The sequence below is a fragment of the Aplidium turbinatum genome, chromosome 13 (genome assembly GCF_918807975.1).
Source record: "Aplidium turbinatum chromosome 13, kaAplTurb1.1, whole genome shotgun sequence".
Lineage (NCBI taxonomy): Eukaryota > Metazoa > Chordata > Ascidiacea > Aplousobranchia > Polyclinidae > Aplidium > Aplidium turbinatum.
In genome coordinates, this window is record NC_137484.1 from 7,167,537 (window position 1) to 7,194,613 (window position 27,077).

The 27,077-nt window shown below is 39.4% G+C and overlaps 1 protein-coding gene across 3 annotated transcripts; it reads right to left on the reverse strand.

Annotated features, from left to right (window-relative positions):
• LOC145782484 (uncharacterized) lies at positions 1–26,840 on the reverse strand. Of its 3 annotated transcripts, none has more exons than XM_082594283.1 (10): positions 26,739–26,840; positions 16,800–17,489; positions 12,950–12,993; positions 12,627–12,705; positions 7,523–7,644; positions 6,975–7,140; positions 3,978–4,084; positions 2,424–2,526; positions 1,590–1,714; positions 1–427 (listed from the first exon to the last, which is right to left on the reverse strand). In XM_082594283.1, the coding sequence occupies exons 1-10, from the start codon at positions 26,776–26,778 to the stop codon at positions 377–379; spliced, it is 1,527 nt and encodes a 508-aa protein (XP_082450409.1). In that variant the 5' UTR covers positions 26,779–26,840; the 3' UTR covers positions 1–376. The 3 variants fall into 3 exon arrangements, with proteins under 3 accessions (XP_082450409.1, XP_082450410.1, XP_082450408.1); XM_082594284.1 differs by having other exon boundaries at positions 3,978–4,081; positions 12,627–12,708; XM_082594282.1 differs by having other exon boundaries at positions 12,627–12,708.
• Positions 26,841–27,077: the final 237 nt, after the last annotated feature.

The window sequence follows — 27,077 nt, forward strand, 5'->3', positions numbered from 1 at the left end:
AACAATGTTTTATTGTGAATGCGATAAAAACAGTATATACATGAGATGAATCACAAGAAGCTGCAGAAGTAACAATTTATCCTATCCGACGGTACCAAAGCTGAGCTTTGTCGAAAAAGCCGCAAATTAAACCTTGCTATTCAACCTGAGATGGAACTTTTTTTCTTCACAATTATTACGTTTATACGTTGGCACGAAAGTCGCCCACGCATGAGGAGCTTCACTGGCTACAGCACCACAAAGTTGCTTGTCTTCACGAGGATTGCTTCCACGCTCTTCTCTCAGCAGCGTGTTTGTTGAAAGCTATCAGTTGTTCATTCTCCTATCACAATGGGAGACACATTCCGTGGATCCAACTTTGCCACCCTACTTGTGTTTAAGGTTCTTCCTTTATGTGTTGCCCTCTTCCGGCTTCCGCCATAAGAACCTAAAATAAATACACATTAGTAGCCTATCTCTCTCCATTTTCCTTTAAAGAGGCCTGGTCGAATTTCGACCAGGGATCTTTAGTATAAAATAATAATCAAAGCCAGAGCTCGTGCTTTTAGCTGATTGAAACAACAGCGATTGAAAATGTAGAAAGTAACAGATAGCTGTTTGTTCTTGTGGGCCGTGAAGACGTAATAACAGGACCAAGCTGGCCGCAAAGATTTTAAATTATAAATAAATTGCGTGTAATTATCAATTTTTGCTTTATTACTCATAGAACATTTAGTCCATAAGCGTAAAACAAATTTTATATTGTTCAATCGTGTTCACATCAACGTCGGGAAAACAATTTGGTTCAAGAAACTTATCACAAGCGTTGCAAATTCGGCGATTGTTCCCACCAGTGGGTATGACCGATTCTTTCCGTGCAGCAATTGTCTACACTCCTTTTTTCCGTCTCATTCTGTCCATCTTCAGCCCCATCTTGTCAGCCTCATTCCTCACGTGTGCCTTTTGGAAGTCACATTTTCCTCTTTCCACCTAATTTCAGTCAACGTTTTCGAAATAACCTCCCTCCCTCTTTAGCACATGCCTATCTTACTCCAGATCCTCTTGCAAGTTAATTATAGTCTCCCTCATTTATCTCTAGCACATCCATTAGTTCTTCAGTTTTTTTCCTTCTTATCCCATGCATTGCTCTGATCATTCTTTTCAGAAGCCAAGTTCACTCTCTCTTCCAGAATCCTTGTCTTGCTACCGTAGGGCTACATATTGCCGGCCACACACAACTCCGATATACTTTTAATTTTATTTTTAAACAAAAATTTCCAGACCCGATAAAAACAAAGAAATATTTATGGGAGACGTTAATGTTTACACCAGTTATACACCACCATACATTATATCAGGAAAGCATTTTCTGTAGACAACACGTTATCGTTGAGTTTACTAGCCATGAAAGGACAAGTGAAGTTTTATTTAAGACATCATTGGTAGAAAAGGAAAAACCAGAATGGACGTCTTTCGCATTTTACAATAGTGATAAAGAAATCGCCGTCTCTCGGCCGTTATGTGAATTATTTTTAATGTTTACCACGAGCCGTGTGTAGCACAGCAAAACATGTCTTCTCAGATCAACATCGAAAAGATTTTTTGATCACCTTTTCCAAACGATTGCGCAGCAGTGGTTTGAGGCCGGTTGACTTCATTCCTCTCCTTTCAAGATTCACTTTCAATTCGTTGACCTTCAGCTTTCGAATATTGTAGAGAGTTGCATCCACGGAGTCTGAAGTATTCAACATGTCACTTTGTAGCTGGTTAGTTATTAGAACGAGGTCAAATAACATTGCGGAGAATCGAACTGATTGCAGGCCAGGGTTGAGAGAGTAAAAACGAGGAAAAAATACAGAAAAACTGATGGATATGGTGGAAATGAGGGAGGCCATAGACCAACTTGCAAGAGCATACGGAGTAAAGTCGTATTTGCTAAAATCTGGGCATTTGCTAAAGAGGGAAGAAGGAACTTTTTCTCAGAAAGGCATTAGCATTAAAGGTGGATGGGAAGAGGAAACGGAGACGTTCGGAATGAATGATGAGGTAGACAAGGTTGGACTGAAGAAAAAAGATTCTATGTACAGAACGGGATAGAGAAAAGGAGTGAAAATAATCGCTGCAAGAAAAAATTTGGCCACCGAATTTGGATGAGAATGGATGGAAAGAAATTCTACAAAAACTGAATGCGGCGGTTGCAGGCAAATATGATGTCTTTCCTCATTAAAGTTCTTTTTTTTATTAAGTGTATGGCTTTATTAACAAAATCCTTCCAAATCCACAATTACTAATAACTGCAACATCATATTAGACACAGCCTTATGAAAAATAGAGTTAAGTGGCATACATCAGGAATCTTAATTGTCATATACTCCACAAAGCGTGAAACCGAGACTCATTCAGTTTTAAACCATGATAAGCCTGTGGATTGTACTACGTGCTACCTGAGCCATTTTCGTTCGTATCGTTGGTGATTAAAACCTGGCTGTCCGAATCATCACTGCTTTGGTCCCGTCCATTCTCGGTCGGTTCAGCGGGGTTTCGGGCCTGAAAGAATATTTTTCTTTATAGTGATACGATCAACAATATAGAAGACTTCTGGAAATGCGTATCGTGCATTTTCATACAAAATCAGGAAAATGCGAACAAAATGCGTTTTGAATGTCGGCCCTGTTTCGGATAGCAAACGTTTCCACGGAATAGCAGAGAAGACTAAAATTTCAACAACAAACAATCACAGAATGTCATACAGTCGATTCATAGTATTCTATTTGTGGGTGATGATGATGGCGTAGGAGCGATCTTTCCAGGCTAGATTTGGAGGGCAGGAAATCTTCAGCCACTCAGCAGTCTCGTCGTCCAGGACCCTCAGACCATGCGCACCGTGTGGAGGCCGGTGGGTTAGGCAGTGGTGGATGACATGGTCTGCGGTCTGTTCCGTGGCACCACACTCGCATTCTGATGAAGGAGCCAGGCCCCACTTGTGCATGTCCGAACGAAAACGGCCGACGCCAGTTCGCAGGCGGATAAGCCTGACCCACGCAAGCCTTGTGAGGGACATCCCTGGTGGGCGGGGATCGGCGTCGGGTATGAAGTCACGGAGCGTGGAGGTGTGATTTTGCCACTCCGTGTTCCACATGTGGTTCGTCCAGTGTGCCGCACTTAAACCAAGTTCTTCTGCGTTCTTAAGTAGTTGTTGTGCGGCAGGCACAAAGGGGCGTCTTGATTTCAGCCGCTGCTTTATAGGTGGTGGTCGCTTGAATGTTGAATGGAGATGGTCGGGGGTCCAAAGCGGGGCGAGCGAGAGAAATCGTGGCTCCTTTACGGCGTAGCTCAGCGGGTTGGATGCTTGCTAGGATGGGTAAGCAGTCCGTTGGAGTGGGACGCAGGCATCCAGTCACAGTACGCAGTGCGTCGTTGATGGTGGTATCAATCTGGTGGGTATAAGAACTACGACACCAGACCGGCGAGCAGTACTCAGCGGTGGAATGAACAAGGGCTAGGGTAGCTGTACGAAGAGTTTTAGCACCAGCTCCCCAGCCGGAACCCGCCAATCGCCTCAAAAGTGCGACGCGTGTAGATAGTTTTTTGCGCAGTGACTTCAAGTGCCAGCGGTACGTGAGTGACCTGTCCAGGGTTATGCCGAGGTATGTAGGTTCGGCACAGTAGGGCAGGCGTTCCCCATCAATGTTGATGTTTATCTCACGCTGTGCCTCCCGGTTGTTAAGGTGGAAGGCCGCCGACACTGTCTTTGACTTGCTGAGCTGTAGCTTCCATTTCTGGAGGTATGCTGATAGTGTTTGCATGTCTTGGCTGAGGTTCCTCTCCATTTGTGGGTGATGAAGCACTTTTTAGTGAACCTCTGCGTCATGCAAACTTTGTATCGTAAAATCACATCTCTTTTAAATAGAAAAGTCTTGCAGAGACATCTTCACGATCAGCCAGCAAATGGTGCCGCGTAGTAAGTTCGGAAACCTATGCTAGATGACATCACGTACCTCTGTTGGGTCGTTTGCAGAAATCCTTCGGCCTTGTTTTTTCTCCTTTTGCATAAACTTGGCAACACGTTCGGAAAGATCTAAGAGGCTTGAGTATTGCATCGCTTCTAAAAATAGAAAAAGCAAAATTATACTTCAGTCTTTTCCCAACTTACTGGACGATTCAGCAAAGTTTCGAATACATTTGAAAGATTTACTCACATGTTGGGCCACACATAGATCTACAGTATTTCGGATTACTTTTGCTTTAATTACTGTGATAAATCCGGTGACAAAGCAGCATTATTGAAACTAGAGATGTACCGATATATCGGTATCGGTGATATCGGCCATTTTTTGAGTATCGGTATCGGCAAAATTTGGCCGATACTGTGGCCGATACTAAACATGTATAAAAAAGGCGTTTGCTGCGGATTTTCTGCAGAAGCAAAGATATAGACTTTTAAAGTAGTAACTAACGTCACATTAAAGTAGAAAAATAACAACCTGAGGTTCAAATTTTTGATACCTCACACTCCCATGACTTCAGGCATTGTTTGCTTACAGTGATTCTTTTACTCAAACAAAACGTTTTGTTTCAGTGTCCTTCCCTGCTGTCGGCACGGGGCTGGGCGCTCACTGGTGCGGCGGGCTGTTGCGATTCGCTGGTCATAACGGTGTAGCTTCCACGCTAGCCATTTAGACCATCCGATCAACTATATGTTTCTCGGCAGCCGTTTTGTAGCAAGAATTGACATCGACAAGAATTGAAATGGCTAGTGTGGAAGCTACACCGTCGTGGTTGGCGGGTCGCGGCAGCTCGCTGTGCTGGTGAGTGCTCAGCCTTGTGCTGGTGGACTGGGGGATGCTCCTTTCTTCGCAATGAGGTTGTCATCTTGGGCGCAACGGGCCCATTTTGATTGGTTTGGTGAGGATTCGTGGTCCCATTGCTTTCTTTTTGGGCCTACTTATTCTGCCATGACATTGTTTGGGCTTGGTGAGTTTGTTGCGACTAAGGGTGGAAGTTGAATTGCCGACTGGTGGAGCCGGCTTGCTGGGGGCAGCTGAGTTGCATTAGTTTTTTGAGCGTTTGGCGGGGTGGGAGCGATGCAGAATTGTGGGTTTTTGCTACCTGGGTAGTCTTGGCCTGGCAAAAGCTTTTCAACCAAACAACAAGCGTCCTTAGGTTGCACATTACTTGTCGAATAGTTTTTGTACGACTACACAAATCACTTGGTTTACATTTTACATCTTATTATCAATTATGATAGCCTATTTGGAGAGTTTGCGCAAACACTTTTTTTTCAGAAACCCCAATTATGATGTAATGTTTCTTCCCTTATACCCCAATCCTCAATTATGGTGGCCTTTCATTACTAAAACCTACTATTATGACACAACAATGCGGTTGAGATTGGATTCTTGAATCTTTAATAAATTATGCCAATTGAAAGCTTGTTTTAATAGTTTTATGCAAGTAAGGTAAATCTTAGCATTTGATATAATTCCTTGCAAATACCAAAATTGCTTCTTTTTGTAACACCAAAGTATCGGCCAAAATATCGGTATCAGTATCGGTATCGGCCTAAAAAAGTGATATCGGTATCGGGATCGGTATCGGCCAAAATATTGGTATCGGTACATCTCTAATTGAAACATTATGCAAAACTCCACAACACGGAACTGAAAAAGAAACCGGCTGTGGCAGACTGCTTTGTTGTCAGTTTCGCCGAACAACACAACAAACAATATTTAGACATTGCATGGCTACATAAAATCAAAGCCACCATCAACATACAAAAATGGATCCGACCGATCACTCAGTCTGTTTTGTTACTTCCATGTCATCAGCAATCTCCGACCCATGTAGTGTAGATTCTTTAACCATGCCCATTCACACTATATTCCCTTTGACGTTGTATCAATGTAAACTTATGGCAATGGATTGCAAACTAAATTCGTTTTTCTTCGTATTCGTCTTGATTGTTGTAATTTAGCCTACTTAATGGATGATATACGTTCATGCATTTCTTGAATTTTGTACCAGTATATTGTTAGAAATCGTGGCAGAACGCCAGTTTAAGATTTAGGCTTGCAGCTTTTGATTTTAATATTATGTAATCATCTATAAAAAAATAAATTTTTTATGCGTGTTGAATATCGGAGTTTGCTTTTTTTTTGTTTTACGTATTCTTCAAATTTAATTTTTAACATGTGCTATTTGAAGATGCTATTACTATAGCGAAATCGATTCTTAATAAATTACACTAAGAGGTTAGGTTGTTGTGCAAATGCCAGCATTTGACCAATGCAAAATAGCAATCATCTAAATTTGAAAAATTCATTCACTATTTTCACATAAACAAAGCGATTCAAGGTTGCAATCTGGGTAGTTCTGGAACACACAATAGAATTTGCCCATAATGACACCTGAAAGGACCTTCGAAAATGTATCACTACGGTCGAAGATATCATAGCAAAATTATAAGCTATCTAGTTTAATAATAGAAACCACCATACCGAAATGTCGGAATGGCCCGTTTCGGTGAGTCCGATTTGGTGAGTTCCCTATTCGGTGAGAGCCTTTTTCGGAGAGTTCCCTATTCGATGATTTTTTTTTAAATTATCGGGTACCGTAGCCTAATTATCATTGCCGTTTCAGGGGTTAGGACTTAGGGGTTAAGGTCTTATTTCAACGTTTAGCGACGTTAAAACGATGTGAAAGCGGCAATGATAATTAGGCTACGGTACCCGATAATTTTCAGAATAAATTTCAAAAAATCACCGAATAGGGAACTCTCCGAAAAAGGCTCTCACCGAAAAGGCTCTCATCGAATCGGACTCACCGAATAGTAGCAGACCCCCGAAATGTTACTAATGCCGAATCCTACTGTATTGACTTAGAGAGATATGTATCTTCACTTCCATATCGTCCAGGATGTTATTTAACTCAACCCTAATTATTAGAAGTTAGAAGGACTGCAGTTAACGAACTCCCACAAGTGGATAAGAAACTACCCAAATCTATCTTTGGCGCCGTCTTTCTACTGCTGGAACTCGTCTGCTGCTCCAGTTTAGGTTGCTTGGCTGGGTTGGGCTGGTCAGTCTTCGCTTGCTCTGCCCCGTTGCAAGTACCCTGTTGCCGCTGAACGAGTTCCGCAACTTGGACTTCTGACAACCATTTCTAAATACAGAAAAGGCCGCTGATAAATAGTCAATTTTGGTTATGAGATTTTTCTCTGTGTCATCTGTTGCGTTCCACACTGAGACTTTACATCGAGACCGTTTGGTTTTATGCTGCTAAAAGTGAAACAGAAAAGAAAAACTTCATTGTTTTGACACAAAAGCAACTTGGACATCATCACATCCGTTGTCATATTAGTCGTTTACAAAAACATTCCGCGAGCCTAACTGAAAACGTCTAAGCTGTTTCACCACGCGAGTTTCCAATATTCAAAGAACATGTTTGAAATCAACTCAAAATGTACAAAAATTGAATAATTTATTGCTAAATAAGCATTCCGTATCAGACTTGACGTTATAATAAGTTGCAAAAAATGACTCACAGAAAACTTGTCATAATGGCTTTTCGATTTGCAGTGATTTATTTTCGCCGACACTTCCGAGTTGTAGAATTTATGACACACCTTGCAGAAGAACCCGGAAACGGGCGTCACGTACTCTTGTCCTGTAATATATAAAAGAGCTATGAAACGCAATGAATGAATTCAAATATTAGTGCATCATTTCCTTGGGAAAGATCAACAGCACCACCAAACCCAAGCAATGTGAAAAATTTTAAGAGGAATTTCATTAAGGTTTGAAAAAACAACTAAGTCTCGCGTCATTCGGGCGTGATAGCATAAATCGCGTCATAATGTCGTGTACCGAGCTTGATCTCATCGGGTTTTCATTCAGAGCCAGCTCATGGTTAGTCATCTGGGAGTAAAGTTACATATGCATGCTAGCATTCGAAGCCAAGTTTATCCAACGGTACACAGCTGCTTCGTGTTTCTGGGCAGTGAATAGCTAATTCTTGCCACATTTAGTCATGCTATGGTATCAGCAAAGAAAAATTATTTGTCGTTCAAGTCAGTGAAAGTTCCAGATTTTTTGTGGTTAAGGGGTGTGTCAAAAGTAATGAGCCTAACAAAAAAAATGCATAAGTTAGATAAGGAAGAATATTGAAAAAGGCCGACGCTGTTTGTAGAGCTCGACCGATATCACTTTTTCAGGCCGATACCGATATTTATGAAATTTTTAGGCCGATACCGATATATCGGCCGATATATATCAATTACGAAAAATTTGTTACCAACAAGGTTATTAAGCAACAAACCTGTCCAAGAAAGTTTATGCATTGGTTGCTGTCATAGGCGCCGAGTTTTCAAAATAGCTGGGCGGGCGAACACATACTGTCACGTCACGTCGTGATCACCAATAATAATGTAGAACTCCACTGTTGTTTTCCTGCCACCAAGATCTAGGCTTCCTAGTTCCTACTACTATAAATTGCAAATATCTAGCGATAAACTGCGCTATTGAACCGAGCTTACATTGAATCTACAATAGAACAGTTAACGAAGGAGCTGAATTGCAACTAATGAGTGACAACCAACGGTTTCATCCGGCCAAACTAACACGTGTGCAGAGTGCACTGTTCAGTAGTGCACAGTTTAATATCAGTGACGTAACAGACGCAACTGTGATGGTTGAGACGACAACATAAAGCATTTTAGCAGCAGAGTTAATTGATGACGTCGTTTGAGAGAAAATTACTCCTTTAAAGAACAATGCTACAGTTTTTACACCGATTTAACATCTGGCGATGTTAAAACGATGTAACAGCAGTGGAAATTGCGGTCAGACTTTTGCTGCGAATGAAGTTCCTCACAGGTTTGCGCAATTTACTTGATTTATAGCACTGGGCTTACGAGTGGCAGAGTGGAGACAAACGGCGCGGCCGGACACTTTTGCTCGTCTAACGGTGAATCAACGTTGTTTAACGTTGCATGAATGTAACATGGCAATAATTGACGAAAACTAATCGCTTAATTAGTAGGGCCTATCATATGGCGACAAAACCTTGCGAATAAGGTAAGTAGGCTAGTATTAGAAGGTGGCAGATGGTTACAGAAATTTTTGGACTTAAAATTGAATTAATTTTTTTTTTTAATTCCTGAAATGTTCGGCGGGCGCGGCCCACCCGCCCGGGACTCGGCGCAGGTGGTTGCTTGCTTAATTACGCCGCATAACTTCCACCGAAAGAGGTCGTGTGGCTTCTTGCGTCACAATGCTCTGGGCACGAATCGGAAAACTTCTATAATGACGCTACTATTTTCTTCTGTGCAAAGTCTCACTAGGCTTTTTTCTTTGGGTTTATTTTTGCAACTTCTACAATGACGCTACTATTTTCTTCTGTGCAAAGTTTCACCAGGATTTTTTCTTTATTTTTGCAACTTCTACAATGACGCTACTATTTTCTTCTGTGCAAAGTTTCACTAGGATTTTTTCTTTGGGTTTATTTTTGCGTGTCATGTGAACAAAAGTTAATTTTCCCTGGACCTTTTCTTTCTTACTGTAATACCAAAACTTGACAAATTTTGCTGCGTCTTGCTGCGATAGCCTACTCGTATGATCTCATTTTGTAACGAATCTTGCCTTATCAATATCACTCGGAGATCAAAGCCAGGCATTGTGACGTAAGACTTGAAATAAGCTGTGCGTGGTTAGTGTAGAAGTACACCCGCACTCCCATCGATTCTTAGCGAAAAATTCACCTTTGTTACACTGATTAAATGTCATCAATCGTTGAAGCAACGTAAAACTCGAAATTTTTCCTGCTTGAATGGAAGCTAAGGGATACAGCATTAACATTTTCTAGATGCTCGCACTAGAATGGGCGGGAAATTATATTCTCACAGCAATTGTTTGTGCTATGCAAGCACGTTTGAGAAACTTAAGTGTTTCTTCTAAAGGCATGCATGGCTGGCTTTGAGTGTGCTTTTGCTGGCCGATGTTTATCGGCGAAAAATAGCCGATACGATATATCGGCTACACCTGATATCGGCCGATACATATCGGCTGACCGATATATCGGTCGAGCTCTAGCTGTTTGTGTCAACTGTGTATGTTCTTGAGGCTCATTACTTTTTATACACCCCTCGTATCTTGGTTGTCGATAACTAGTAGGGTGGAGTGAAAAAAAATTTTTTTTTCAAATCAAAAAATCAGATTAACCAAAATTGGCGTATGGAGTGGACCTAAAACCAACTTCTGAGAAGGTTTTGGGTTTGTGCCACCTACACCGAGGTGGCCCATAATTTTTAAAGGTCATCCGAGGGTCAAATTTCATGAAAATCCCATAACTTGGAAACCGGTTAAGCTAGAATGTTGGTTTTTGGCTTAAAAGTTCCAGAAGGTCCATGTTTATATATGCTCTAATGCAACTTTTGTCTCTATTTTAACTACATAAGCTGATAATAATAAAAAATGACGTTTTAGTTTGAAAGCTATGTAATGTGGAGAATTGAAAATGCTATATTTGAACTATTTGCACCCATAGTTATGTGTTGAAGCATAATAGGTACAAACTGACTAAGTACTGCTTAAAATACTTTCTAAGTAGTTGGTACAAAGGATATGCAAGCAACAATCATGGATATGTGACAAACAAACTCAATGACAAAAATAATGTAGCAAAGACTCAAATGCAATAATGTTACAATGCTATTTGACATTAAGTTTCAAAATTTACATCTTTGGTTTCCATGAAATTTATTAGAAACTACTTACAATCAGGGTCACATTATAAAAAATATCATGTGGTGAAAAAATATTGAAAATCTTCAACCTGAAAACATTAGGACCATCAAAGTCAGAAAAAATATATTTCTACTCTAATCCATTACAAATTTGGGCAAGGCTGACTCTGCTTTGGTAAAGACCCTTGCCAACCTTAATCCACCACTGTTTGCAATGAGTGTTACAGAAACCATGACATCAACTCATTTATAATTACACATATCCAATGGCAATACACAGCCAGGGGCTCCGAGAGGGGGAAAGTCGGGCAACTTTCCCCCCTAGCATAATATTGTGAAGGAAAAACGAGTAGTTTTTCGTTTGTGCACGTTTGAGGGGGGCCCATTTTTGCCACTAAAATGATAGTGTAACAACTTAAAAAAAAACAAATTTTTGAATAAAATAGGCAGTTCCAAGTATTTTTCGATCATAGCATATGCAACTTCAAATGTATCTCATCAAGAACGAATCATTCTTGTATTAAGGTAGGCATTGTTAAACTGTTTCAAGACGTAAAATTTGATGCCTGTTAAGCCTACTGATTTCTGCATCATCAATTTTCTATTGTTTTAACTTAAAAACTGGTGCTGCTGCAATTGGCTAAGCGTGTAGCCTACTATTTTTGCTTGACCAACGGAACCTTGGCTTCAAAAACTGCATTGGCCAGGCGTAAGTCCACCGGTGTTAGCTCAGTGGTTATGCGCCCGGCTCGAGATCACACAGCGCTGGTTTGACTCTCGTGGTCATATCATTTTTGGAGTAAGTGATCAACTGTAGCTTGTGTCATTTTCAAGTGTAACCAGGCCACATAGGAAATTCAAAATAAAGCTGCCTCATTCAAGAAGCCTACTTGAGCAGTTTCAAATCCATCCTTCTCTGCATTTGTTTTTCCTTTACAATATTATGCTAGGGGGGAAAGTTGCCCGACTTTCCCCCTTCTTGGAGCCCCTGGCTGTGTATCGTTATTGGATATGTGTAATTATAAATGAGTTGATGTCATGGTTTCTGTAACACTCATTGCAAACAGTGGTGGATTAAGGTTGGTCTTTACCAAGGGTCTTTACCAAAGCAGAGTCAGCCTTGCCCAAATTCGCAATGGATTAGAGTCGAAATATATTTTTTCTGACTTTGATAGTGCTGATGTTTTCAGGTTGAAGGTTTTCAATATTTTTTCACCACATGATAATTTTTATAATGCGACTCTGATTGTAAGTAGTTTCTTATAAATTTCATGGAAACCAAAGATGTAAATTTTGAAACTTGATGTCAAATAGCATTGCAACATTATTGCATATGAGTCTTTGCTACATCATTTTTGTCATTGAGTTTGTTTGTCACATATCCATGATTGCTGCTTGCATATCCTTTGTACCAACTACTTAGAAAGTATTTTAAGCAGTACTTAGTCAGTTTGTACCTATTATGCCTTAACACACAACTATGGGTGCAAATAGTTCAAATATAGCATTTTCACTTCTCCACATTACATAGCTTTCAAACTAAAACGTCATTTTTTATTATTATCAGCTTATATAGTTAAAATAGAGACAAAAGTTGCATTAGAGCATATATAAACATGGACCTTCTGGAACTTTTAAGCCAAAAACCAACATTCTAGCTTAACCGGTTTCCAAGTTATGGGATTTTCATGAAATTTGACCCTCGGATGACCTTTAAAAATTATGGGCCACCTCGGTGTAGGTGGCACAAACCCAAAACCTTCTCAGAAGTTGGTTTTAGGTCCATACGCCACTTTTGGTTAATCTGATTTTTTGATTTGAAAAAAAAAAAATTTTTCACTCCACCCTAATAACTAGTCTTCTACCGCGTCCGCAACGATTCATCACAATCAAAACACAGCCATACCTGCTGGCTCATCAGGATCATAGTCAGGAAGGTCGTAAAGTTCATCCATACGTTTTTCATTCAAAGAGGGCTCGCCATACTTCTAAGCACACAAGCAATAGATGAGTTTCAAGAAAAATAAAACGACTATTACATGAATGCACAAAATGACTTAAAACCCAAAAGACAGAAGACGTTTAAGTCAGAAAACGTTGACCATTACAATATACCATACAGTGTTAATGTGTAGGCTACCAAAATTGTGTGTTTAGAAAACCCTGTCTCTGAGATGCAGTTATGCAGTTGTGCATTACACGCATTAACACACTATAAGATATTTTTACCTGACTGCTTCGCCTTGGATCAGCGTCAGAAAAGGGCGGAGAAACTAAAACATATGTCAATTTTTATCAATGTGAAAGATGTATTCATTAGCAGTGCCGCATTGCATATCAAGATTGAAATAGCTAAACTCTGTAATACAAACATAACTTAAGCATTTGGAGACAAGTGCATGTTGATTTTACTAAAATATTGATCGCACAGGGGAATATTTTTAATTTATTCATCTCTAGAAAACTAGCCTGCTCTTTGTTGTGGAGCAGAACGTTTTTCATAATCAGGTGACAACTGTGGTAGAATGTAACCAATGAAAGATTCATTGCATGTGAGACTTGAGGTATTATGCATGTTAGGGTGTTGCAGGCGCCCCGACTCTCTTAGATTTTGCTTACCTTTTTTGTGGTACTGTGTTTAGCTCAGTAGATCACAAATATGAAGTTTCATAAATTTTCATCGACGTTTACCTCCACCGCCGAGGCCATTTTGAGGCCCACTTTTTGAAATTTTTTATGTATTTTGCCACTAGAGGGCAGTGTATAAGTTTTGCAATATTGGGGGTACATTTAAAAGATGCTCTATGATGTTCTGAATTGTTTAAAAAAAAAATTGGAGAAATGGGATAAGTATATCCTAAAATATTCAAGTTTTGTCACTCATTTTTTGCACAATACTGCCCCTAGTGGTAAAAAAAAAGTTAAAATATCTTGAAAACTACTCATCATATTGTTATGGAACTTGCATGCACCCCCCCATTTTCATGGGTAAGGAATTTGATTTCAGCAATATTTTTGCAAAATATTACCACTAGAGGGTGGTAGTTCTAAGTTTGAACTATTTTCCTGTGAAAAGGCGATATTGTTGCATTTCTTGAGCTGTGCTTCTGAAGAATACAATTTCATGGCTTATGCACAACAAAATTTATTCAATTGTAAAGAAACTGCATGCATGCATGTACCATATCAATAAATCCAAACAGGCAATGTGAGTCTTAGTTAACACAATTTCCGCAAAGGCAGTTGTGCATTTTCATTGTGTTGATAAATGACGTTTTCTAAGATTTGGTATCTTCCTTCGATCCTCCTCCACCACTTGAATATAGTTTTGCAGATTTTTTTTTTGTTTTGCTAGATGAAGAAAGTCGGATACCAGTTTTACCCCTCTCTCTTCTGAATCATTACAGACTCTGAGTGCACTTATGATACCATTAGCAGAAGCATAGCCATCATCTATTTCCCACTTTTTTGGGTGTTTGACATGAAAAGTTGTTGAAATGTGCAAAAGTTCAAATAACATTTTGCTGCTGGCATTTGCATAGGAGCACAATGACAGTGAGTTACCATTAACAATGTCTGGCAGCTCTGGGCTTACCGTATCCATTACCAAACCTGTTTGTAACCTGGCCATGGAAACTTGCATTTAAACGCAGCAGAGTTCCAGCCAAAGCTTCCTTTTCATCAATAGTGACTTGTTTGTCCCATAGAACTAAGGGGATCAGCTCCCCAGTTACATACCATGTGTGCCTACCTAAAGCTTTTAAAGCAGCAAGACTGATAATTTTGTCTACTGCAGCATAGCTTTTGATGTCACTTACCAGTTGCAAATCTTCTCGGGGTGCTGATGCAGCAATTGGACAGTTGAACCACCATCCATTAAATACAAAACTGCAAAGGTCAACAAATCACTCTATGTTTTGTATTTGTGACTTGGAAATGATTCCTTGCGGTAGAAAGTCTTGCAGCATTACTATCTCATAGCAATAAAGCTGCTTTCCCATCCACCTTGCTCGATGGACAGCAGAGAGAAATGCATGCAGCAGAGAAATGGCCTTAAAAAAAAGAAAAAATTTAAAACAACAACACCCAAAAACTTTTTTCAAGCCATCTCTCTGCTGCATGCATTTTTTTTCAAATAAAGCTAGACAAACCACTTCTCTGCCTAGCATGCAGAAAACATATTGGAGAAGTTATACTTTCTCATGTGTGGGAAGCCCTGTAAGTCGAAACGTCAAGATCTCCAGGCATTGAACTATTCGAAAGATTCCGGAACAAAGTATTCAATGCAACCCCACATGCTGCAGTTGTACTGCACACCAAAAATCCTCAAAAGAGTTGGGAGAATTTGTAACAACTCAAAGCAGAAAAGTGTAAGCACATAAAGTTTGAGAGAGATATGCAAAACTATCAGAGGGGTGATTACAAAGAACTTTTAGACCTGATGACGGTGTAGATTGGAATCAACAGTGGACAGTACAACTTCATGAAATGTGGTACAGTCCATCGAGCAAGGTGGATGGGAAAGCAGCTCTATTGCTATAAGATAGTTATGCTGTAAGACTTTCTACCGCAAGGAATCATTTCCAAGTCACAAATACAAAAATTAGAGTGATTTGTTGACCTTTGTGCTTTTGTATTAATTTAATAAATGGTGGTTCAACTGTCCAATTGCTGCATCAGCACCCCGAGAAGATTTGCAACTGGTAAGTAATATCAAAAGCTATGATGCAGTAGACAAAACTATCAGTATTGCTGCTTTAAATGCTTTAGGTAGGCACACATGGTATGTAACTGGGGAGCTGATCCCATTAGCTCTATGGGACGAACATTCGAACAAGTCACTATTGATGAAAAGGAAGCTTTGGCTAGAACTCTGCTGCATTTAAATGCAAGTTTCCATGGCCAGGTTACAAACAGGTTTGGTAATGGATACGGTAAGCCAGAGCTGCCAGACATTGTTAATGATAACTCATTGTCATTGTGCTCCTATGCAAATGCCAGCAGCAAAATGTTTTTTGAACTTTTGCACATTTCAACAACTTTTCATGTCAAACACCCGAAATAGATGATGGCAATGCTTCTGCTAATGGTATCATAAGTGCACTCAGAGTCTGTAATGATACAGCAGAGAGAAGGGTAAAACTGGTATCCAACTTTCTTCATGTAGCAAAACAAGAAAAAAATCCGCAAAACTATATTCAAGCGGTGGAGGAGGATTGAAGAAAGATACCAAATCTTAGAAAACGTCGTTTATCAACACAAAACTGCCTTTGCGGAAATTGTGTTAACTAAGACTCACATTGCCTGTTTGGATTTATTGATATATATAGTACAGGTATGCATGCAGTTTCTTTACAATTGAATAAATTTTGTTGTGCATAAGCCATGAAATTGTATTCTTCAGAAGCACAGCTCAAGAAATGCAACAATATCGCCTTTTCACAGAAAAATAGTTCAAAATTAGAACTACCACCCTCTAGTGGTAATATTTTGCAAAAATATTGCTGAAATCAAATTCCTTACCCATGAAAATGGGGGGGTGCATGCAAGTTCCATAACAATATGATGAGTAGTTTTCAAGATATTTTAATTTTTCTTTTCACCACTAGGGGCAGTGATGTGCAAAAAATGAGTGACAAAACTTGAATATTTTAGGATATACTTATCCCATTTCTCCGATTTTTTTTTTAAACAATTCAGAACATCATAGGGCATCCTTTAAATATACCCCAATATTGAAAAACTTATACACTGCCCTCTAGTGGCAAAATACATGAAAAATTTCAAAAAGTGGGCCTCAAAATGGCCTCGGCGGTGGAGGTAAACGTCGATGAAAATTTATGAAACTTCATATTTGTGGTCTACTGATCTAAACACAGTACCACAAAAAAGGTAAGCATGGTGAAACCAAGATTAAAATTTCATGGGGCGCCTGCAACACCCTAATGCATGTAATTAATTGATTATGTGTGTGTATTTAGATAACATTTTCCCACAAAGCTTTGTATTCATACATGAACTAGCACATAATTTTGTTTGCATCACGTTGTTATTAAAACATATAATGAAATCGGCATACCTGAAGGTGACATTGGTCTGTCTGGCCATCTTCTGTCCCTTGATTCAAAAGACGAGTGTTCTCGCCGGGGTGGCGAGTGTCTATGTGGTGGAGGAGGACCATGATATCTATCCCATTCAGCATGTGGTGGTCTCCAACTATCTCTTGGAGGACTTCTGTGAAATTCATGAAAATGGTGGTCACGTTTAGGCCAATGTGAGGGGGGACTTCTGCTTCCCATAACAAATCGGTGGGGTGGAGGAGGTCTGTGAGCCCATGGAGGAGATGCAGGTCGCCTATCATATGGTTGTGAGTTCCTCGGTGGACTACAGAATCTATCTCTTCTGGGACTTGGCGATCTTCTGTAAGAATCAATAGGTCGTCTTGGTGGACTTTGAGGTCTTCTTGAAGATCTTTCGGAATGTGACCAATGTGTCCTTGAACTTGACATTCTTTCATCTTTGTGGCTAAAAGATGGTTCTCGACTAGGACTCAGTCGTCGCTCTGATGATCTTGTATGTGATAAGTGGTGGACATCAGGACTTTTAGGTCGTGACATGTGTACGTTATTTAGACGTTGACTGCTCTCATGGTGGCGAATTCTTGGATCTTTAGGAGGATCACTTCTCATTGAATATGAACGAGGAGGATTTCTTTCTTTATTGTAATCCTGGTGTTTGTGCCAATCCGGAGGTGGTTTACGATCCTTATCTACAAATACAGTGATATTAAATATATAATGATCTAAAACTTTTTCAAACTACAGATGCGATTATGATAACTCAAGGTTTAAAAACACCCAATTATAATAACAAGGTTTTTTTGAATTTTGATCACATGATTGAATGTTGCACCAGAAGTCATGAAATCTACAGAAATCAGTCTAGTATCCTAAATACAATAAGAGAAAAAAACAAACATAAAACCATACACAGTCAGTTAATACAGCAGGGCAGTTTCGTAGCGTATGTAGTGAGAAAGCTATCTGTAACAAATAGGCTACAAAACCAGTTTCACCAAAAGTCTACCAAACAATTTGCTGTGGATAAAAAAATGCTTCAGGTAAACTTGTTGATTAGTCTACTGAATTATGGTAGCCACTTAAAAAAAAGCCAACTGGATGCAGTGATGATGATTACAGTATTACAGATTAGATGCTTACAGTATCTTTGACCTAGTTATGTAGTTAAGTTTATCGGCATCATTAGTTTATTAGCTTGCTTCCATGCCAAAATAATACAATAAAGCCATTAGGTGAAGTAGATTCAATGATGAAATCATGTTCTTTTCAACTGTCGTTTAAATTAAACCAAACAAATCAGTCAAAACCTTTATGGAGAGTTTATAAGGATATGAAGACAAAAAGCAATCTTTGGATGAGATTGATGCAGCAATGGAATTATTTTGCTGGTGACATTAGTCCTAACATTTACATTACATAACTATCATGCTAACAATGGGCCTCTTACACTACCGGGTATACATGAAGATGTGCTCAATATGGTAACACCATTGACGTGGTGGAAATCCCAGCCTGAAAGAATCAGCAATGACATGTTCAGGGTGGTTTTGAAGCTTTTAGGGACGAAGGTTCTCATGCAGATGTGGAGTGTGTTTTTTCTCAATGGGATGCATGTGATTTAAGCGCTGTTACTGTAAACTAGTACTTTGTCAACAGTCAAGTTTGAATTTTTAATTACAAAACGTAAAATGTCACATGCTTGTCTTGTGATTTCATTTTTTTACTTCCCTCCTTAACACTGCAAACAGCACTTGTAGGTTTTAAGTCGCCCACGCCCGATGGTCGACAACATCTCTCCTGTATTTCTCTCTCATAAAATCGCATTTTTCAACAATTAGACTTTTTTTTCGCTGACAATTAAATGTTTGCTATACGAATTATTTGCTTTTCTTTCAGACATTTAGTCAATTACAATTGCATGATGAAATAAATGTAATAAGCCAGCAAGAAGCAAATCCTGCGAAGTTCGTGTACAAAAATATGTGCACAAAATGCTGCCACAGGCCTTTGTTGGCTGCTTTGCTTATGTAAAAAAAATTCACAAGCATAGCACCCACCAAAGCAAAAAAATAATGATCTATATTTGCCATCTATAAAATCAAACTTTAGTAAGAAAATGCTATATTTCAATGCAGTTTTACTATAGAATCAAATACCAAAAAAACTATAAGAAACATCTTAATAATAATAATAATAATAAATATTTGATGTTGTAAGCACCGAGGTGCTTTTTTATCATTCTGATATACATAACGCATTTGCTGTTAATTAGGTTAACAGCTAGTTTCATAACTAATAACTCTAACCATCTATAATAACATATATATAATTATATATACATAAACTTTTAGAAGACAGATTAGTGAGAGCAGAAAATGAAAAAATACGATCATATGTACATGAAAAATACATACACAATAGTAACTGTCACTTAATAGCCTACATAACATCATAAGATGATTTCAAGATAAATTTCAATGGATCACTGCTCCAGTGCTTGTCAAGCCTTGCCTATGCATTCAAGCTAAGTGCATTTATAACTGTTGGTGGTAAATTATTCCAGGCATTCAGGGTCCACGTCTTTTAGGCGCTGACAGTTAGGCGCTGGTCTAATAGGCGCGCACACTGTGGCGTCTGGATATTTAGGCGCGGAGCACTGTGGCGCCCGGTCATTTAGGTGCTATTCCTAGTAAAGTATGCAGATTGTATTAGCTTGGCAGGTAGGGGCGTAGGGCCATGCTTTTCACACAAAATATATTGTTTTGTTAATGTGTGTGCGTTGTTGGTCATGGCTTCAGTGAGTGAAGTTGCTTAAACCGGCAATGCTTTTTCACACAAAATGTTATGTTCAACAGAAAAAATATATGGGTGAAGCTGCTTAAACCGGCAATGATTTTCACACAAAATGTTATATTGAACAGAAAAATATGTCATGGCTTCCGTGAGTGAAGCTGTTGAAACCGGCAATGATTTTCACATAAAATGTTGTATTGAACAGAAAAATATATTGCATTTTAATGCGGCGTGCGCGTGTTCGGCATTTATTTGTTGTTAGTCCAGGTTTGCGTCGGTGAAAGCTTTATCAATAAATTATTCAAGTTTCCGAACATTATTGAGTTCATTTTTGTTAGGTCAAATAATTACTACACTAAACATCAGTAAAAAATTTACCGTAGCCTGTATTCAAGCGGGCGGTAGGCTTGAGTGAAGAGTAACTTAGTTTTCCGTCAAAACCCGACTAGGTTTAATAACGAGCGAAGTCGCACTATTATGCTTGCAACTTGTAGCCAGGGTGTAGCCTATATGCCCTGTAGAAATGTATTCATATCAACAGTAGTAGAGCGTCTTACGCGTTCTCGTCACATGGCCAATTCATCCCGAACAGAAGTAATTGCGAAAGATAACAGATTAAGTAAAGTTCCATCTGGCTGCAACTTGTGTTCAGGATGCATTGCAAATGTCCTGTAGAGATGTGCTAATATCAAGAGTACTAGAGCGTTTTCCCGCACCTCATCTCGACACGATCTATCCGTCTCAAGTAGAAGTAATTGTTAAAGGTAACAGATTGCACAAAGCTGCGCCTTTAAACCGGCAACTTCTACTCCAGAAGTACGTGTCCTGTGGAGATCAGGTGGTCTACTGCTATAATTGCCCTGCATATAAGCCGACATAGGGTCTGAGCACTGCATGTGTGCACAGAAAAGTTTGGTAATTTTCTACTCCAGAAGTACGTGTCCTGTGGAGATCAGGTCGTCTACTGCTCGAATTGCTCTGCATATAAGCCGATGTTGGATCTGAGCACTTCATTTGCACCGAAAAGTTTGGTAAGTTTGCTACATCGTAAAGCAAAGATTGATATGGCAGCTTCGACTATTTCAACTTCACGTAATCGTGAAAAAATTACTGCTGATGGCTTCATGTATACATTTGAAAAAACGAGTGTCGATAAAACTAAGAAGTTTTGGCGTTGTGTTGGTCGAAACGAGGGATGCAAAGTTCGAATTCACACGGATACTACAACAAACGAGGTAATATGGCGTGGGCTACGTAACTATTATTAAACAAAAACAAAGTCTTGTCGATGTTGCACTTTTCTCGCTAGAAATTATTCTTGAAAAAGCACTGAAAGTTGATTGGTATCAACAAAGATATTTTAAGCTAAGCAGTAGGCCTACCACTAAATAAATTGCTGTGAACATAGATTAGCAAGAAGACATGTAGCAATCGTAGGCTACAAGGATTTCTAGTAGTAGGCTACGGGGTGCGAAATTGTCTTCTAGGAGTAGGCAGCGCTAAGTAATAGTGCATTCAGGTATTTTTCAACATAAATGCTTTTCTTGACTAGGTCAATAGTAAACCAGTGCTTGTTTGGTAAATGACTTTCAAAATGTTTAAAAGCGCACAACTTTGATTAATTAATGGTAGCCTATAGTTTGTACAAACTTGAGATGTCCAAAGCGATTAAGCTACAGCCTGAAAAACTGTAGCCTACATTAAAAACTATTAGATAGATTTTCCTATTAGTTTAAATGTAATATTTTTTACACGTGAAGTTATGAAAGTGGTTTTTAAGCAAGTTGTAATTGGTCGAGTGATCTGTCAGGCTACAGTGCACAGTTTGTGCAACTATAAGTCAATGGGCCTACCTTTAGTGTTGCCTCGTGATACTCTGTAGTTAGCAAAGCGGACTGAAAAAACGCAAGATTTGTTTTCAGATCATCAAACAAATCAATCGACACAACCACGATTCCAGTGCCATGACTGTGGAGGTTGAAACGGTGAAGCATCATGTCAGGGACCGCGCCGTGGCAACCTTAGAACAACCTGCCCAAATGATCAACGAAGTCATGGCTTCCGTGAGTGAAGCTGCTTTAACCGGTATAAGGAAAGCTAGTTTAAAGCGAACAATACAAAGAAAGAGAAATATTGCTAACGGCGTTCCGCCCAATCCGCAAACACTAGAGGAACTTGTTATACCTCAGCAATACCGGTCTTACTGTCCAGCTTCTGGGCAAGGTAAGTAAGCTTGCTCTCTAAAGCAATAGGCCCATAATTAATAGCTTGTCACTAGGGCCATTTTTATTTTGAGCTAAAAAAAGATTTTTTTTGACTTTATTTTTATCAAATTTTGACTTTATTTCGACGTAACGAAATTGCTTATTTGTAGAGGCCACAGTTCTTCCTTGAATTGATACCAGTTACCCAAACATAATATTTTGTCGATTTCAGACCCAAACGTAATATTTTGTCGAAAAGTCAACGTTTTTATGGATTATAAAAAGTGCGTCGTGTTTTTCGGTGATAGGAAAATCTCCACAAATCTGTCTAAACTTTGCTGAAGGCGATTTAGCTTGGCCGTTCCTAAAATCCAAACTGTACATTTTCGAAAAGACTACGTTTGTGAAGAGGGAGCATTTTATAAAAATTATTTAAATACAATAATCTTTAATATGTTAAACTTGATAACGTTGCTCGGCTTCGTATGCCTATGGTTCAACAAGACAAACTCTCTACCGAAGCTGTATTATTTAAACACGTAACAATGAATAAACAATGGGCAATTTGCGATAAAAGGTAGCCTACTGCTGATTCGTGGGCATTGTGACATATTTCCTGCTTTTATGGGTTAATATGGTTTAATTGTGTCGCAGTTCCTGATTTACAATGCTTCCACGAGGATTTTGACAGAAATTACTCTCAAGAAACACAAAAAGTTTGTCAAAAGCCACAATTTGACAAGTTTTGACTTTATTGAAAATTTTGACTTTATTGTCAATTTTGACTTTATTTTGACCTATAAACTGCTTAGAAACAGTCCCTTAGGTGCTGAAAACAACTTTATTCGTGGATAGGCGAGGTCCTTAAAAATTTTTGACTTTATTGACTTTTGCGGGCCCTACTTATCACTTCATGTCCTGGGCGATTTGCCAATACAAGTAGTTGTAAATGGTGTATTTTCAGAAGAAAACTTTTTACTGCACGACACGGGTGCCGCCACAGGAAGCCGGAGAATACTAGTTTTCGGAAGGGAAAGCAATCTGACATGGGCAAGCAACCCAACTGATGCGAATCACCTGTTTATGGATGGAACGTTTAGCATCACACCACCTCTGTACAACCAAGGGCAGGTAAAATTAAATTACGCCATTGATATGTCAATGTTGCTTTGTCCAGAACATCAGATTTTGAAAAATCACATTATTAAATCCTTACCTTTTTTATGGTTTCATAGCTCTACGTGGTTCTTGTAAAGAGACAAGGTTGGGTGCTGCCTCTGCTGTACGCCTTACTACCCAATAAAAGCAGACGGACTTATCAAGCTTTCTTCGAAATAATGCGTCATTTGATGCCAACACTAAACGTAAGTCCAATGAATTGCCTTATTGTAGCTTTTACTGATTTTTACTTTACCACCAGTTGGCTTTACGCTCATACACAGTTGTAGACTGCAGTTACGAATTTACGCTTAGACCTTATTGATGTCTTTTGTAGCCAATGGGAATTTCAATGGATTTCGAAACGGCGGCGTTCCAGGCAGCCAAGGACACATTTCCGTCAACGCAAATATTCGGGTGCTTATATCATCTCACCCATAACATGCAAAAGCACCTCAACTCAATACCAGGAGCTATTCGGCGTTACCGCAATGACTCTGAGTACGCGCTCCATTGCAAAACATTAGTGGCGGTGGCTTTTGTTCCAATTGCACGCGTGGAAGAAGCATTGATAGCTTTGGAAAACTACTTGCCGCAAGAATTGCAATTTCTGATCGATTGGTTAGAAGACAACTATGTAGGTGAGCATTGAGCTGCTTCAGGTTTGAGCTTTGGTTATCTAATTTATAGCATAGCCTATGCTTGCAAACTGCTTGTACTAAAATACATTTAGTTTAAGTTAACCTTTGTAAGGCTTTAATAAGCTAGTTACAAACTTAATTCTATGGAACATAAAATAGAATGATAATAAAAGATGCGCTCATACTAAACAGCATGCAACGTTTCCTAGCCACTGCACTACAGTGTGAGTAGCAGACTCATCGAGTAAGCAGAGTCACGTAGCAATCTACCAGCCACAAGCACAGTAAAGGAAACACGCTGGCAATAATGGCAACGCAATAATAACGCAATTTTACGACACTGCTTTTTCGATTAGTCTAACTTACTTGATGTTACAGCTTAATTCACGTTAACCATTGCTTGCTTTGTTTAGGGCGACGACGAAACGGTGGCGGGAGACGAAACCCCATGTTTCCATTGGAAATGTGGAACGTTCACGACCGAGTGCTTCATGACCAGGTAAGCTGCTACACTGACCGCTGAACCAGATATGATTCGCGGTTTAGGCACAGAGTTATGCAGAAGAATGCGTCCTGCCTTGGTGTAGAGTAGCTTACGTTACTTTACAATAGGTTGCTATGACTCATCATTCATATGGTAATGCAGTGTTGGTTTTTAGGATCGAACAAACAACCATGCCGAAGCCGCACACAGGAGAATCCAAAGTGAGCTGGGAATGGACCACTCAACACTTTGGAAATTGATCGACAGTTTGCGGAAGGTGCAAAAATCTCGTGACCTGGAGTACGAGCAAATGATTGCTGGATATGCTCCGCCAGCAAAGCGTAGAAAGTACAGAGATGCAGACGAAAGGCTGTTAACTTTGGTGAATCGCTTCATCGGGAGAAGTGGCGGCCCCAGTCAAACAATGTGGGAGTTTCTTAGAGGAGTGAGCCACAACTTCCACATGGGACCTTAACATTTCAAATTACCTTTTTTATGTTCATTGTATTTTATTATTTATTTGCAGTGTTTGATTGCGCATTTTCCGTATTTATTAATTGTTTAATAAAAATCTTCATCCTTCCACCTCGTGTAGCCTACCTTCTCAAACAAAAGAACTTGCTGTGGGTTCTTTGCTGTAGCCTAGGCTACTTGCAAATCAGGCACTGCACACCAAAATTTTAACCACCCGCTTCAATATAGGCTACGGTATGATTTTACTGATGTTTAGTGTAGTTATTATTTGACTTAATTGTTTCGCAACCACCGAGGTCCAGACGTTTAATCTAAATAACCAGACATTTTTCACACAAATCTGTTGTATTTACGCCGTAAAAACATCTCATGTGATCGACGTAGACGCACAATCTTGACATCAAATGAAAGCATACATCTTCAGCTATCCGAAGTTGCTAGTTGTGGAAAGTTGCTAGTTGTACATTGAACGTTTTAAATTTTATTGCAAAGCTTTGCATCTTCGGATAGCTGAAGATGTATGCTGTCATTTGATGTCAAGATTGTGCGTCTACGTCGCCGGTTTCAACAGCTTCAGTCTACGTTTGCCGGTTTCAACAGCTTCACTCACGGAAGCCATGACATATTTTTCTGTTCAATATAACATTTTGTGTGAAAAGCATTGCCGGTTTAAGCAGCTTCACCCATATATTTTTTCTGTTGAACATAACATTTTGTGTGAAAAAGCATTGCCGGTTTAAGCAACTTCACTCACTGAAGCCATGACCAACAACGCACACGCATTAACAAAACAATATATTTTGTGTGAAAAGCATGGCCCTACGCCCCTACCTGCCAAGCTGATACAATCTGCATACTTTACTAGGAATAGCACCTAAATGACCGGGCGCCACAGTGCTCCGCGCCTAAATATCCAGACGCCACAGTGTGCGCGCCTATTAGACCAGCGCCTAATTGTCAGCGCCTAAAAGACTTGCTCCCGGCATTCACTACACGTACTGTAAAAAATCTCACAGAACTTTTACATTTAAATACGAATGTTTTTTTAAAACAATTACAAAGTAATCCCTCCCTGAAGCATATCATTTGCTTATCTCCTTGCACATAGTCTTTATGGTGCTTTGTTTTTGTTGTTTCAGCGTATTATGTTAAGTACCAGTATTATGTTCCTTAATTTTTGTGTTTTGCTTAAATATGTTCAAGTGGCAGCTGACTTTGTTGACGTTTTGGTCTTTCGCTGCCATCCTTGCTGTAAGCAGAATGCAATTAACTAATTTCACCTGTAATTGCAATTTCATGAAAAAATATTACCAGTTACTGTATGAGGGAGCAAGTCTTTTAGGCGCAGGTCAAATAGGCGCGCACACTGTGGCGCACAAATAGGCGCGCACACTGTGGCGTCAGGATATTTAGGTGCGGAGCACTGTGGCGCCCGTTCATTTAGGTACTATTCCTAGTAAAGTCTGCAGATTGTATCAGCTTGGCAGGTAGGGCAATGCTTTTCACACAAAATGTTACATTGAACAGAAAATATGTTGTTTTGTTAATGCGCATGCATTTATTTGTTGTTAGTCATGGCTTCATTGAGTGAAGCTGCTTTATCCGGCAATGCTTTTCACACAAACTGTTGTATTGAGCAGAAAAATATGTCATGGCTTCCTTGAGTGAAGCTGCTTAAACCGGCAATGCTTTTTATACAAAATGTTATACCGAACAGAAAAATATATAGTTTTTTTAATACGCGTGTTTGACATTTATTTGTTAGTCCAGGTTTGCGTCGGCGACAGCTTTATCAATAAATTATTGTAGTCAAATAATAACCACACTAAACATCAGTAAAAAATATACCGTAGCCTATATTTAAGCGGGTGATTGGCTTGAGTGAAGAGTAACTTAGTTTTCCGTCAAAACCCCGACTAGGTTTTGCCCAAGCTGAGCTGATACAATCTGCAGACTTTACTAGGAATAGCATCTAAAATGAACGGGCGCCACAGTGCTCCGCACCTAAATATCCTGACGCCACAGTGTGCGCGCCTATTTGACCAGCGCCTAACTGTCTGCGCATAAAAGACGTGAACCCCTGAGTGTATGTTTAGTCTGAAAGGATATTCGTTTTCCGCAAAGCCATATCAATTGCTTTATAAACTACGATATTGTTTTGTTATTATTTGAATTGTTGCATACCTGGATGTGGGTACCATGATCTTGGAGGAGAACGACTCATGTTATAGAGTAGAAGTTATTACTAACAGGCAAATATTTTTTTATGCTATATATATCAACGCTGTACAAAAGCATAAGTATGCTTAAATATTTAAACAACTTTTTTCAAAAAATTTTTACAGCCTTGATGAAACTTTCCCATAATTAATTTGGCTATGGCTATATTTAGGGTGCAACCTAGTTTGTACCCTGAACAGTTCGTACCCTCAGTTCGTACCCTGAAAAGATTGAGAGAAAAAATTCAAAAAGCCGAAGTCGCTGATTGCAGTTTAATGGCACAAAGTCGAAGTCGCTGATCGG